This window comes from Sceloporus occidentalis, unplaced genomic scaffold, assembly GCF_023333645.1.
Source record: "Sceloporus occidentalis isolate IW3139 unplaced genomic scaffold, rSceOcc1.0.p SCAF_260, whole genome shotgun sequence".
Lineage (NCBI taxonomy): Eukaryota > Metazoa > Chordata > Lepidosauria > Squamata > Phrynosomatidae > Sceloporus > Sceloporus occidentalis.
In genome coordinates this window covers 915,467-931,271 of record NW_028317240.1, presented here as the reverse complement: position 1 = coordinate 931,271, position 15,805 = coordinate 915,467, and the positions used below count along the sequence as shown (strand labels likewise).

The 15,805-nt window shown below is 39.1% G+C and overlaps 1 protein-coding gene across 1 annotated transcript; it reads left to right on the top strand.

Moving 5' to 3' along the window:
- Positions 1-5,070: 5,070 nt before the first annotated feature.
- Positions 5,071-9,623, top strand: LOC149275877 (cell growth-regulating nucleolar protein-like). Its single transcript, XM_089504218.1, has 8 exons — positions 5,071-5,192; positions 5,930-6,044; positions 6,205-6,312; positions 6,608-6,691; positions 6,781-7,168; positions 8,801-8,872; positions 8,958-9,043; positions 9,489-9,623. The coding sequence occupies exons 1-8, from the start codon at positions 5,071-5,073 to the stop codon at positions 9,621-9,623; spliced, it is 1,110 nt and encodes a 369-aa protein (XP_089360344.1).
- The last annotated feature ends 6,182 nt before the right edge of the window (positions 9,624-15,805 follow it).

The following is a 15,805-nucleotide window of genomic DNA, read 5'->3' as shown; positions in this document are numbered from 1 at the left end:
TTGCATTTCTTCTGTTGTCGCTGTATCTCTGATGCCATATTTTGCTTTTGGATTTTTATGTCCCAAGCGGATTATTTTACATTTATCATTTCACTGTTGCAGACTTTTGTATCATCTGCAAGAAGACATACCATACCCCTGAGACCTTTTATAATATGACTAATAAAAATATTAAGTTTTGGGTCTTGGTATAGATCCATAAGGTTTCCCACTAGTGACAACACCTTCCTTTGAATAAACACCATTGACTACAACCTTAGGTCCCTCAACCATCGCCGTATCCATTCAACTAATTTACTGCAATTTATTTACGTCCTCCACGGGGAACTGTTTTGAACGCCTTACTGAAATCTAGATTGGCTAAAGTGTATCAACTGCTCCTTCCTAGTCTATTATTTTAGTCACTTCAAAAATCACACAACAGGATTTCAGACAAGGTAATGCATTTCAATATGGCGGCCGGATAAGGTAAATAAACAGAATATATTGAAATACCGTATTTGCTTGATTATAAGACAAGGTTTTTTTCCAGAGCAAACGCGTCTTATAATCGAGGTCGTCTTCTAATCAGACCTCAAATAGAGGTCCGACTATGAGACTAAGATCCAGATCCCCTGCAGCGCTGCAGGGGACCTGGATCTTCCTCTCTGGTAACCTCAGCTCCTGCCGGCACTTACACCGGGCGTCTATCACAGGTTATGTGACGCCGGTGCTCTATCATAGAAGTCCCGAGGGAAGTGCCAGTAGCAGCGGGGGTTGTCTGCGTCCATCACGCATACCTTCCCCCGCTGCCAGAGAGGAGAATTCCCTGCAGTGCTGCAGGGAATTCTCTTCTCTGGCAGCCGGGAACGTCTGCTCGATGGACGCAGACAACCCCCACTGCTACTGGCACTTCCCCCGGGACTTCTATGATGGAGCACCGGCGTCACATAAACTTCCGGTGCTCAGTCATAGAAGCCCCGGCAGAACTAACACCGGCTGCCCCCACCAGACAGCAGGGAGTCAGAAGCACTGGTAAGTCAGAGGGGGGAGTGTTATATGGGGGGGGCGCATGAGGCTTTTCTCCTCCAGAAATGCCTTTTAAAATAAAAGTGTCATGTTTGTTTGCTAACCTTAAATCTTCGTTCACGACAGATATCATTTATAGTTTTATATGGTGCCATATTCCGCAGCGCTGTATCTTTGATTTCTAGAACGTCAGCAATTTACACAGAGCTTTGTTCATTATACAACATGCAGCGCATCACAAAATAATTAGGACATACAGAAAAAGGTGATTCTAGGTATAATAACGGGAAATTATACATGCAGTACACGAAATACAAACATCTTATTTGTTAAACTCTCTATTAAATGGGAGCCAAACAGAGGCTTTTAGTGATTACAAGACAAACCTTATATTATAACAAAATGTTTCCGAATATAAAATAGGCGGTACGGGATGTATAGTACGCTTGTGTATTCACGTAAATGCAACTAGGACATGGAAAGTCCAGTGGGATTAAAAAAGTTATTGTGTCCCAAATATAATAAAGTAGAACTGATGAAAAGGTATATGGGGAAGAGAACAAGTCACGCTGAACCAGAAAATAACAATGGTATGTATTTTTTTTATCTGTGTATTAGAGGCTGATTCACGTCATCTAATTAGAGATCTTCCTACGCCGAACAAAGTGTACAGAGACGTTCCTTTCATAGAAACCTACCCGGCATAAGTACAGACCCCGAGATTTCCACGACTGGCCGCGGAACAAACGTAATGTAAAAAGAAAATAAAAAAAATGGTAATTATCAAGCGCTACAGAACCGAGAGAAGAGCAGCAATAACAGACATTATATATTTACCTATATATATGTGATCTCTCTCATTTATATATATATATATATATATATATATATATATATATATATATATATATATATATATATATATATAATGTCCAAAATTAACAATTGCACACCAATCACCACCTTTTTAGCCCGGTGCCAAGTAGCTGCAACAGCAAATCATAAAACATCCAAAAATAGTTACCGGCACTCCAGGGACTTCTTTAAATAATCACTCCAGAAACTGCAGTTTTCCAATCAACGTTTCAGTCTATTTATTAGACTTTCATCAGGACATGAAAGTCTAATAAGTAGACTGAAACGTTGATTGGAAAACTGCAGTTTCTGGAGTGATTATTTAAAGAAGTCCCTGGAGTGCCGGTAACTATTTTTGGAAGTTTTATATATATATATCTCTATAACTACATATATGTGATCTCTCTCTATATATTTCTACATATATGCGATCTCTCTCTCTCTCTCTATACGGTATATATATCTATATATATGTGATCTCTCTGTGTGTGTGTATATATATATATATATATATATATATATATATATATATATATATATATATATAATGTGTGATCTCTCTCTCTCTATATATATATATATATATACACGATATAGCGCTTGCGCACGCACTCTCTCTCTCTTTCTGTATATATATATATATATATATATATATATATATATATATATATATATATAAGAGAGCAAGATCATATATATATATATATATATATATATCTATATATCACACACTTCGCTATTAGAACCCACCATCGCTTCATAAAGAGGCTCCTGGAATTTGCTGTCTGTACCCCACTTCACAGGAGATATAACACAAGGTACAATTCACTATAATGAATGGCTTTAGCTTACCGGCGGCCGGCTATGAACAATAGACAGTATAAGTATGGTACCGACAGACAGTGATTTAGGGAAGTGCATCGGGTTCCACCTGCCTCCTGATACAGAATAAAGCAAGAAACCCGCGTTATAAATTAACAATTGTGCCTCAAAAACGGGGGGAATTCCTTTTCGACTCCAAACGGCATCTCATTGTATCCATGAGCCTTAACTAACCCTGTCCTTATAATTATATCGCCGTATATTGTTATTTACTAAAAAGCCACCAAGCCCCCAGTTAAAGGCATCTATCGAATTTAATAGCGCAACGTCTACAGTAGTGAATTCCACATCTTTATTGTTGTTGCTGCTGCTGTAACGAACACGTTATCCCGCGTGTTTCTGACAAGCTCTCAAACCTATTACGCCTTACCCCAAATTATCCTGCTGTCACCGGCATTCACTGACGTCACTAGCATTGGCCGCGGGAAACGCTGCGTCCCATAGCTCGTGACATCACTTCCATCGTCTCCATCGTACGCAGAGCACTGGAGCCTAGAAGCTTACGGCAAGTAGAGCGTTAAGGAGGTGCACCCGGAAGTGACGTAGACTCGGTAAATAGATACCGGTGTGCCGGAGAACACGTGGGTTTAGGGGGTAAGTGTCTGCGGTGGTCTTCCTGGTTGGTTTTGCAGGGCTGTGTCAGGTAGTGTCTCGGTAGGTTAACACGCTGAGGGGGGTTGGGTGCACGGTTCGGCCGCTAGTGTCTTAACAGCAGCTCCAGGTGTGGACCGGTGCTCGGCTCCGGAGTAAGACTCGTCAGACTGTCCGCCGCAGGCTACTGGCAGGGACTCGACGTCTGGTATTATAATTAGGCGGGAAAGCTTTTTTTTTTAGTATCACCTTCTGTTTGATAGCGGTGTCTTTCTGGCGCATTTAAATGACCAACACGTGTCCGGTGGGAATGTTCAAATATTGTTTTAATGCGCAATTTCCCGGGACGCTGTCAGCATGCGGTGCTTTTCAAGATCGCGCCTTAAAGAACAGCCATTGCCCCCCACGCGTGTCAGTCATCCACGACTTGTACTCTTAATATGGTGGGCGAGTTAAAAGTAGTCAAGGAAACTGTCTTTGCCTCAAATCTACGTTTTTAGTGGTTTATGGTCCTCTGAAATACACGACGTGTAAATCCATTAAATGAAATAAAATGTATCATTCTAACATGTCAGCAAACGGTGTTTTTCTTTGGGAATTCAATTAAAAGTGGCAGCTGGGACATTGTATGACATCATTGGATCTAGCTGGTATCTTACCACAGACTATATTAAAAAGTCATAAATCTCCACTATTTTTCCCATTATTGATCCTGAAACGGCCAAAAGTGTAGGTTAAATAGGCCTTCTGGTCAAGGCATGACATCATGTATGTGTTATGCTGCACAATGGAAGTCGTTCACAATCCGCTCCAATATGCATTGAGAATGGGAAACTACGTACAGGAATGCCCCTTGAATGCAGGGCTTGGCCATCGCAGGTAGCCACGGCTCCTAGATGTTTAGAGCCGACTCCTAACATTGGATGTTTTCTAGAGATCTATGGATATTCCGGCTCATACTATATAGCATCATAGTAATGACTTCATCTTGTTAGATCTCTATAGTTATGGGACAGATTCCAGAGCTGTACATGCTATCCGATCGTATGATGTGTATTTACAAACATAATATACGTGTAGGATTTGACCATCATTAGAAAGAAAATAGAGATGGTGCCGGAGTGACACGTTTCATTAAGCCAGCGTACCTCTTTACGATTGTAGTGTGGCCCTTATGCGTTCTTGTTGGGTTACTATATGTGAACAACCGTCGTCAGCCTGGTTTCTGCATGGCTGAAAGGTATAATCATAGAGCGATCATGTGACTGCGTCACTCTGGAGCCCCTGCTTTTATCGTTTTTGATGTAACATACCGCACTAAAGGTTGTTATAATATTGGGGCGAGTTATTAAATGTTGCAGTTTATTTTAAAAAGCAATGCATAAGAAAATGGTAAATTTTTGTTAAAGGGGCGGTTTACTGTCTCTAGCAGACCTGCTAAAGAATAATTCATATGAAAGGACTTTTAATATGCATCCTTAAAAAAATAAAGATGTGTAAGTTGCAGCAGTAGCTACGCTTCTCATCGCTCTCACGATTCTGGTTACTGATTGGCTACCTTAAGCATGTTTCTTTGCCCCAAACTGCGTTCCTGCGCATGTTGTTCCCTCGCCCTTCCTTACTTATGCTTTAGGCATCATTTGTGGAAAATTCCATGATGTTTTTTATGTCTATGGATTATCATTTTGTCCAATGCTTTTCCTTAGAACATTATTTGCCGCTGCATCGCTCGTCATGGTATTTTTCACTTGCAATGCGTGTGGGGAATCTTTGAAGAAAGCGCAAGTGGAGAAACACGTTACAATCTGCCGAAACTGCGAATGTCTTTCCTGCATAGACTGTGGTAAAGATTTTTGGTATGTAACATTTCCTAATACTACTAAATTCTCAAATCCCGAATTTTTTTATTTTTTGGATTTTATTTTTTTTTTCCCCCTTGTTAAATGTGATTTGTTATGTTTGCTAGACCATAGTGACAGATAAAAGTGCAGAGAAAGCATCTGTAGCAAAGAATATATTGTATCCTTCCTAGGGTACAAATTTGGGATAGCATATTATTGCTTTGGTCCTCCTGTACAGTCATCTATGAAGTATAGCCCACCCCAAAATGTTTTGCATCTGTTACTCTAGCTTGTCGAGTCTATTAAAAAAACACACAAAAAACTTTTAAATCATGTATAAAATATAATACAGAAAAAAACAATAGAAATAATTGATAAAAAAGTTGAAATTGTTGGAACATGTACCTTTTTTTTTTTTTTTTTTTTTTAACTTTATTAGTGAATGATTTATCCGTTCTAAGCTTGCATATTTTTTAATATGTTGCAAAAATACTAAAATCTGATATAAAATTGTGATATATAAATACATAAACACACACACGCACAAATTCCCCTTATAACTAATGGTTTTAGTGAATAAATGCCCTTAAGAACTATTTTTGTATTTGTCTTTTCTGCACCTATTTTGTAGAAACCAATAATAGTTTTAAACAGAATATCAATAAATACATGACGTATGACTGAAGAGTAAAGAAAGAGGTCCCATACTTTATAGATGTGTCATTCTTCATTTTCCTCTTATTATAACACAGGGGGGAGGACTACAGAACTCATCTGAAATGTATTAGCGAAGACCAGAAATATGGTGGCAAAGGCTTTGAAGCCAAGTCAAACAAAGGTGACGTGAAGCAACAAATGTGGATACAAGTAAGTGCTTCGTTTTACCCTTCATAAAGTCCATTACCAGTTAGAACCAAAATAAAATGAATTGAGTAGAATGGACTGGAATAATTGAATAGCTATTCTTGCATGTTATGGAGTAAAAAAAAAATAAATGAGATAAAACCGGTTATTGTTTCATGTCTAGAAAATCCAAGAAGTAATGAAGAAGCCAAGCATCACTCCAAATATACGGAACATTTTGAACCAAATTAGCGGGTATGATAATATTCCAAGGAAAAAAGCCAAGTTCCAGGTAAGTTAGTAATTTTCATTTAGTTACCTGAACAAATTTAAGACAAACTAAAACTGGCTTAGAAGTGTTAACGAGGGAGAAATACTTTATATGCTTAAAATCGTTTATCACAACAATTTCCATGATAATAAGATAATAAAAGCCCAAATGGCTATTAAGAATAATTGTAGAATAATTACTGTGGGAAAACTTATGGAGGGAACGAGAGAGAGAGAGAAAAAAATCTGACCGTATTAGGTAACATTATTTGATAACAAAAATACATTTCCACACTTATTCTACTCTGTGGTTTTAGAACTGGATGAAGAACAGTTTAAAAATTTATAACCAAGCTGTGCAGGACCAGGTTTGGGAGATTTTCTCTGAAGCTACAAGCACTGTAAGTATTGTTTAGCGTTACATAATTCCCAAACATTTTGTGTTATAGCTAAAATGAAACACAAGTAATCCTTTTTTTTCTTCCTCAAGGGCACAGGTAGTCAAGAGAAGCCAAACCAGGTGGATAATTCCCCATCTGAAACCCAGTCTGAACCTTCAGAGCAGGTAGAGGAAAACAAGAAAAAGAAAAACAAAAGGGAACGCAAGGAAGAGCGACAGAAGAAGAATAAAAAAGAAAAAAAAGAGTCATTAGTAGACAACCAGATAGAAGATGGTAAAAAGAAAAAAGGCAAAAAGCGCAAGATGGAAGATCAGGAGACCAACGAAGACGAGGAATCAGAAGCCATAGATGAGGAACCAGAAGGAAAGAAGAAAAAAAAGAAAAAAGGGGCAGAAACTGCAGAGGTGTGTGCGCCACAGAATGGTCACCATGATGAAGATGCTCCCAACTCTAAGAAAAAGAAGAGAAAACAAGAAGGTATGCAGTTTCGATGTTGTAGTAAATCTGAGTTTTCCTACGTTAGTGAACATGCAGATTGCCTGCAAAACAGGGAAAGGACATTAAGTCTCAGCATGTGAAACTCTGCCAAGATGAGTAGAACAATCATTAGACTTTGTATTTATGAGCCACACTCTTCACCGCTGTGTGTGACTCTGGTGAAAGGTTTTATTCACTGATGTGCTCAACAAATCCCAGGCGCCAGGTCGCCATGGCGACTCAGAATTTTGTCCTGGCACCTAGGTGTTTGTCAGCCTGTGATCGCGGGGGCGCTGCTGCTGTCTGCCAGGAGTCTGGGCAGACAGCACAGCCACTCAGAGCCCGTCCGCGAGCCTGAGATCCCTCCCACGGAGTGATTCTGTAGGCTGAAACCGCGATTGCAGGAAAACCTGCAGCTTCAGGGAAGGGGGTTGTGTGTTGATTGGGTCCCCACACAAGTGTGGGGACCTGACACAACACCCCCCCTGCTGCCTGATCGCTCCACGAGAGCGAAAGTGCAGCGTTAACCCCTTCAATGCCACGACCGCGGCATTTTAGGGGTTAATTCCCATTTTGTACGGGGCTCTGCTGCTGGTGGTCTGCCTGGAAGCCCAGGCAGAACAGCAAAAATGAGCCCTCACAAGCCCTGTGATGACTCCTGTAGGCATGGAAGCCTACAGCAGTCATCAGAGACCCCCACCCCCCGCAATGGCTGGTCTATAGACCAGCAATTGCATCCCAGCTGCCAGAGGCAGCTTCAGGGACAGGGGAAAGGGTTCTTCGGTCTCCACATGAGTGTGGACACCAGCCCCAACCCTCCCCTGCTGCCCGATTGCTCCCTGAGAGCGACAGTGCAGCGTTAACCCCTTCAATTCCACAATTGTGACACATTCGTGACATTGCAGGGGTTAACATTTGTCCCCACAAGCTTGTGAGGACTAAATATCAGTCAATGCTGTGCTCCAATGGAACATCAGCATTGAAAGCATTAAAAAAAAAAAAAAAAAAAAAAACCAGCATTGACCTGAAAGTCCAGGGTGCTTCCACGTCAAATGCTGTGAGTTTAGTAAGTGGGCTGATGATGATCAAGCCCTGTGCTAATGGATTAACTGCACTGGCGCATTACTCCTAAATTCATTACCTTTCTGGGGAAAATAAAAAAAGGAACCATTATTAAAGACTTCTCCCCAAAATGGTGTTATTTTTAATGCATGCTCAGTCCATTTTCCATGGACTTAAATGTGTCTTTAGTGAATGCAGTTCCGGGAAGCTGAGCTGAAGCTGAAGAGCACTCCCATTGAAGTCTGGAGCTTGACTCCGTAAAATAGATGTGCTACTGAGCATATGCAATAAGTGTTCGTACAAATGTTCTGCTTTCAGTAAAGATGGCTTGAGGGAGACTGGAGTCTCACTTTCTAGCTCCCTATAACTAGAGTGTCTGTAAATCCATGGAAAGTACATGGCTAGGTACAGGCCAGCAGGGATACACTTTCTAGTGTTGTCATGATTAGTGTTATGATTTAAACTAGGCCTCTGTAGGGTAAAGATTACATGCATGAAACGTAACAGATGTATGTTCAGTATCTCAATATAAACCTGATAAAATAACTCAAATTCCTCCTAATGTTAAAGGCGAGCCACGTGAAAAGCAGCTGGAAGAGAATTCTATGGATGAAAACCATGAGAATAACGAGGCAAATCAAGGTATAAATTATTTTACAGTTTCTTTGGAGCACAACTTAATCTGCTTAGTTTTAGATGATATACTGATTCGTGAGATATATTTCAGGTAAATTCAACTGGAAGGGAACTATAAAAGCGCTGCTGAAAGATGCTCCGGATAATGAACTGCCGGTTAAAAGACTAAGGAAAAAGGTACAGTCCTCAAGAATTTTTATTTCTCAATCTTTCTGAACCGTTTATCAATAAATCACATACACAGACACGTATTGGATTGTGAAATAGTTTCAATTTTTAGCCCCTGATGATACTGGGTTTTTTTTTTTCTCGAGTTTAAGGATTATGTTTCCTTTTCTACTAGGACTAGCCATGTTTAGACAGACCTAGGTATAGAATAGGTCCTTGCTTTTATCAGAGATGGCATAGAGGTAGCTAAAACATGGGAGTTTGGGTGCACAATTAAGGTGTATTTTTAGTTTTTAGGAACAATATAGCATAATTGTGCATTGCTGAGGTTACTACATATATATTTTTGAGGGTGTGGATGGATTGGAAAAATAATTGTTGCCCAAACACTGGAGAGAATAGTTTTCCTAAATAAAATATTTTGTAGTAATGATGTATTTCTTTCTGTTTGTAGGTTCTTGCCCAATACTATGCAGTATCTTCGGAACAGCACAGATCTGAAGAGGATCTCCTTGTAATATTCAACAAAAAAATACACAGTAACCCAAAATTTAAAGTTTTAAAAGAAAAAGTAAAACTCTTAAAATAATGTGCAATAGTAATAATGTTTGTTTTTTTTTTTAACCCTGCACCCCAATTATATATAACATTTTCTACAAATGTAATGTATGACCGTTTTAAATTCTTTTCTCGGGAAGAATGTCTTATTTAGAATTAAAGTATATTATCTGAACCGGCATATGACACATATTAGGAGAAACTCTTCTGATGTCTGCATATTATCAGTTCATCACATGTCCTGCCTCCCTTAGTGTGCGTTTGGAACGGCATCTCCTGGTTTCATGTATGTCTCTGTGTTTAGGATGTACCAATTGCAGCTACGTTTTACACGGTTCAATGTTCTGGAGAAAGTTATTTATCAGGTTCTACTGAATAAAACGATGTTGCATGCAAACTAAAGAAATGCATAATGACCAGACTACATTGGTCTTCACAGAGTTTTTATTAGTAAATACATTTTTGTGGTGTTTAACAAGTGGGGGAATTAAGCAACCCTTTGCCCCCACGGCCTCTTCATTACCAACTTTGGACCAGACCTTATGAGAGCGTGATGGAAATTGTAATACATGACTGCCACTATTGCCGCAGCTTGCCTGCCCTGTGGATTGGTTAATATACGGATTAGATCTGGCTTGAGGCCCCGTTTTCAATGTTGAAATACCGTATGTTACCTTTTTATTGTTTAATCCGGAAAGATCTCTTCCTCTTTGTGAATGTACTTTGCTTGAATCTTTTAAAACATCACACCCAAACTCTGCAAATGTATATTATGATGCAATGTTTTTCTACATGTATAGATTGTAAACTGCGTTTTATAATTTGCCAATTGGTAATTCTTATAAATGAACTGCAATGCTAGTCTGTCAATAGCTCAATAAACATGAGTTTTTGACCACATTGGGACTTGCTAATGACTCTTAAAATTCAACAACTTCAACATGTTACATAACATAAATGCACACTAAATCTACGGTATTTCATTGTAATTGGCATAAGTGCCTCTTGTACACCATGTACTGAAAAGGAAAGTGTTCGAGTTAGAGGATCTTCCTTTCATAACTTCAATCTCCTCCAAGCTTGTCACGGCCACAGCTGGGGGAATCATCTGATTCAACAGATATCACCCCAGTAGTGGATGTCAGGCAGGACTCCAGTGTGGGCACGGGTCCAGTCGGGCTTCGCTCTCACTAAGAGAGTGGAGGTCTGTCTCCCCTCTGTGCTTACTCTTGCTTTGCTTGCCTCTCCCTATGCTTGTGACTACTTCTGCGGGAAACTACTCCTGGATTCTCTACATTTGTCTTGTATCCTCTCTTTTGTTCTAAAGTGTATTCTTACAGAGCTAAATCATCCATTAATTAAATTAGTTAATGGTTATTGCATGTGTATTATTTGTTAAGCATGGATTATTATTCTGGAGGATGTAATTGTTAGAGAGGACTAGACAAGAAGTTAGACCGGAGACAGCATGGAGATTTAATGTAAGATTCACAAACATATCATAATACATTAAAATCACACATTTCCTTTTTTACACAATTTGTAATTGTACCATTACTGTATTTTGGTGTGTGTGTGTATATAATATATATATATATATATAATTTTAAAGGTTAGTGACATGGGGGAAAAGCACAAGGCATCTTCTGGATTATTTAACACTAGCTACATTATTCAAATGTTAGGCAGCACTGTGTTATAAAGCAGACTATTGTCCGATGATTTCATTATATCAAGCTATTCTTCCAATTAAATTTGATATTGCAGTATCACATTTCATAATCTTTGTGCTATTATGTATCATAAACATCGTAAGCATCACTTAAGAAAGGATTACAGAAAATGCTATTTAGTTGCAAGGTTTAATACAAGTCAAACTATAATCCAAAAATAATCAGGAGTAATGTAATCTCAGTAACTGTTACATTTCTGGAACTCTAAAGCAATGTCCAGGTATTGTGCATGTGCTCTGATTTACCCTAATGTACCAGAAACAAACATCCCAGTTAATGATGTCATTGCAGCTCTCCCAATTATTGCAAGCTTGTTTACCTTGTTTGCATGTGCCTGCCCAGAATCCCTTGTGGTTGTGAAAGCACCATGAGATTTCTGAGGGAAAAGCAAGCCTTCTGGCTTGTCTGGTATGTGTAGATGGGTGTTTAATAATACTTCTATTTAAGCTTTAGAGGTAAACTGATTGTATCTAATTGCTGACTTTACCATGTGCAACAGTTCTTTACTATGCATAATGAAGTCGGTGAGATTAACTCATCTGCACACTTCGGGTTTAGTAAATTAGAGGACTGGTAGTTAATGGATTGGATATAAAAAATAATGGTTTAAAGATTACGGCTGGCAACAAATATTGAATCCAAAGGCAAGAGGTTATGTGCAGAAGTCTTGGGGACATGGTGCAAAATCAACCTGATGACATAATTTCAGTAAAACATTGTCAGAATATAATTATCTTCCCTGGCAGAGGCTGCATAAGAAACCTCTTATAGATAGAAAGTGTTAAAATTTGCATGTTGTACAGTAGAGCCGGCCTTAAGTGTTCTGGCTCCCCCATCCCCCAAAAAAAAGAAAGGAAAAAAATTTCCCCCTCTGCCCCTTCTCACTATCTACCCCCTCTCCCTATCCTTACTTACCTTGTTGCCGGAGTCCTGCGGTGGGAGTGGGAGGCGTCCGTCTTCCCGCTCTGCCGCGGTGCGTGCTTCACAGCTGAGCGCCAGAATAATTCTGGCGCCCGGCATGAAACGCCTGCACCGCGACGGAGTCACGGAGAGTTAGGGGCACCGAGCGGTTGTTGAAAATTTCACAAGTGACTACTCGGCACCTCTGCCCGGGACTTAAATTAAAACACCAGGTTTTGTTTTTTTTACTTTATTTAACATCCTCCGTGTTAAATAAAGTTAAAAAAAACTTTATTTAACATGGAGGATGTTAAATAAAGTTAAAAAAAACCCAGATGTTTTAGTTTAAGTCCCGGGCAGGCGCCCCTGTTGCCATGGCGCCCTGTGCGGCCGCACAGGTCGCACACTCCTAAGGCCGGCCCTGTTGTACAGTGTAAGGTACGCGTTAATCATAAGGTAAGAATTTGTTTGAAGGTTTGCCCTGTACAGGAAACATCCACGATCAGATAGAGACAGCATATATTATACCAAACACAGTGTCGTATAACTTCCAACATTAAAATGTATGCATCTGGAAATGCTCTTATGTGCTAGCACTGAGAGACTCTAATAGCAGATAACTCTCAGCAGCAGCATCTTTATTTACATTCACCAGGTACACACTATGGGAAAGTATTGGGACGCCTGACCATTAAACCAACAGCGACTTTTATGACATCGCATTCTAAATATATAGACATTAATATGAAGTTGGCCCCTCCTTTGTAGCTATAACAGCTTCCATTTTTCTGGGAAAGGGGTTCAACAAGATTTTGGAGGGTGAATTTTATCCAGTAGAGCATTTGTGAGGTCAGGCATTGATGTTGGACAAGAAGGCCTGGCTTGCAATCTGCATTCCAATTCATCCCAAATGATGGGGTTGAGGTCAGAGCTCTGGGTGGGCCAGTCAAGTTCTTCCGCATGAAACCAGCCATGTCTTTATGAACCTTGCTTTGTGAACACTATATGGACAAAAGTATTTGGACACACCTCTTAATCATTGAAATCAGAGTTTGGGATAGGCCCAGTGAAGGGAAATCTTAATGCTTCAGCATAACGAGACATTTTGGACAATCTTATACTTCTGGCTTCATGAGAACAGTTTCTCTTCTAGCATAACTGTGCTCCAGTGAAGTGCACAATGTAGGATTAGAGAGATTATTTTCATGATAGGAATGGTGAGCTGAAAACACGACAGAAAGAAAACGAGAAAGAAGTGTGACAAATGTCTACTACAAAGTAGTTTACAATTATCCAAAGACAAACAACTAACAACTACTACAAATTGTACATAAGACTTGCCATAGATCTAGCATGATAAATAATAACACATTGATCTACTTAAAATCAAAGAAAAACACAATAAAAAAGTAGAAAACAGAATCATACTGCTGCACCACAACTCTCAATGAAACCGTTGAGCAGCCACTAGCCTGATACATTTCGAGTGATGTTTAAACTTAACCCTGTCAGCAGGGGTGTGGACATTTTTTAAAAATCTACTTGTCCAAGGGACTAAAATGGTAGCCCAATCTACTTGTCCCTCATGACAATCTATTTGTCCTGATACAAAATTTTTTTTTAATAAAAGCTGTTCATACACATATGCCTGGTGCCACTAAATCATTTGATGAACAAACTGGGTGTGAAAAACAAACAGCAGAATAAAAATTTAAATTAACATGTGTCATTGTGCCTATTTATTTTACTGACATAATAAAAGCTATATTTTAAAGGAACAAGAACCGAAACACAATATTTCTCAAACTAGGTTTTAATACCTAAAAAAGCTTTTCTAGTACATTTTAATTCACATGTAAACTATTTTTTCATATTTAATAAAAACTGATTGAGATAAATGTATTTCTCGTTTTTATTTGCCAACCCAGTTATGCACATCTGACCCCAGGCTTGCCACTCCATATCTTGCCCCCCAGGTATGCCTCATACCCCCTATATGCCACTCTGACTCCCAGGTATGCCTTATACCCCCAAATATGCCACTCTGTCCTCCAGGTGTGCCTTATACCCCCCCCCAAATATGCCACTCTGCTCCACCAAAAATGCCTTATACCCCCAGAAATGCCTGAAGCAGCAGGGCTAAATGAAACAAAAAAACACTTGCCTGGCGCCCGGAACTGCATGTCCCGGGTGCCGGGTGATGCATTCTAAGCCAAAGCCATATACCATACCATGGCCTCCTATTCTCTCTCTCTTTAGTTGGGTTTTCTGCAGTTACATGTAATCTGTGTAAACAATCCTACTAAATGTTGTACATGGTATCAAAAGAAAGCTCTCAGACTTTTTCGTTAAACCAGAATGAATTTTATGGCAAAAATGTTGAATTATCCTCAAATTTCATTGTTCCATTCATTCATTCTGTCTGTGTGTCTACAGAACCTCTCTAATCCATACGGAAAGATGTACAAATGCTTAAATTGTGTTTTTGGACTCCTGAATTCCACAATTCCTCCCACAACCTTAATCTAACTCAAAGTTTTACACACTTTTTTAGGTCAGAACATAAATCTTTTTTTTTTTTTCCCCAGAATTTGATTTTACTTCTGAGAACTCTGTGAAAACGTTGTCACACTCTGCCTCTTTCTCTTAGAGGGAAAACGATCCTCTGACCTCGAGTTGTAGTCCCACAGCATCAAGACAATGAGTTTAAACCCCAACATGTATTGAGGACAGGATCTCATGACCACTGAATGGAAAGAGGCAATGCATCATTTCATTCAAACTCTAGTTGAGCTGAAACACTCTCCCCTACAAAGGAAATTAGAGATCAAATATTAAACTTAGTGCAAGATAACCAAAAAAAGGCATATTGTTCCATACGTTGAGCTGTACTCGTAGGTTACCAGATCTCACAATCAATATATTCAACATTTCTCCCTTTCTTCCCCCAATTAAGCATTCAAGAAATTACAAGAATAAGTCCTCTTAAGTTCTTTTTCTGCTCTGTCAGTCAAGAAAAGAGTATTGTGTTTCCCATTAGTAGTTACATGAAGGTTCACCTTATACGACATTCACCGGGGCTATGTGAAATGGTAGTATTCACAATTTCACCGGGCCTGTTTAAGTTGTTAAAATATCTTATCTTTAAATCATTTTACCATTTGAAATCAATGACATGTGTGTATTTCCTTAGAACATGTAATTGTTGATACAGGCAGACGGAAATCCCTGTTTTATGACTAAATAATGTGTCTGTTTACGATTAAAAGGTCACAGCTGCAAATGTATTTAACTGTGATATATGTCATTTTACTTATTTTTTATAGTAGGGTTATGATCGCCACGGTTATTTGAAATCACTGTGCCTAGTTTGGCTCAGTATATAGTTGTAGATTAATCATTACTAATATTTTTGAGATGAAATGCATCAGTTGAGATAAAAAAAGGGAGGGCTTTGTAAATTGCCGACAGATTTTGTTTTTGCATAAATGCTGAAATTGTCCATTGGGTTCCTAACAGACTTGCGCTTTAGTTTTTGTATGAATGTGTTTTCGTGCCGACTTTTACTATTTTGTCCGTT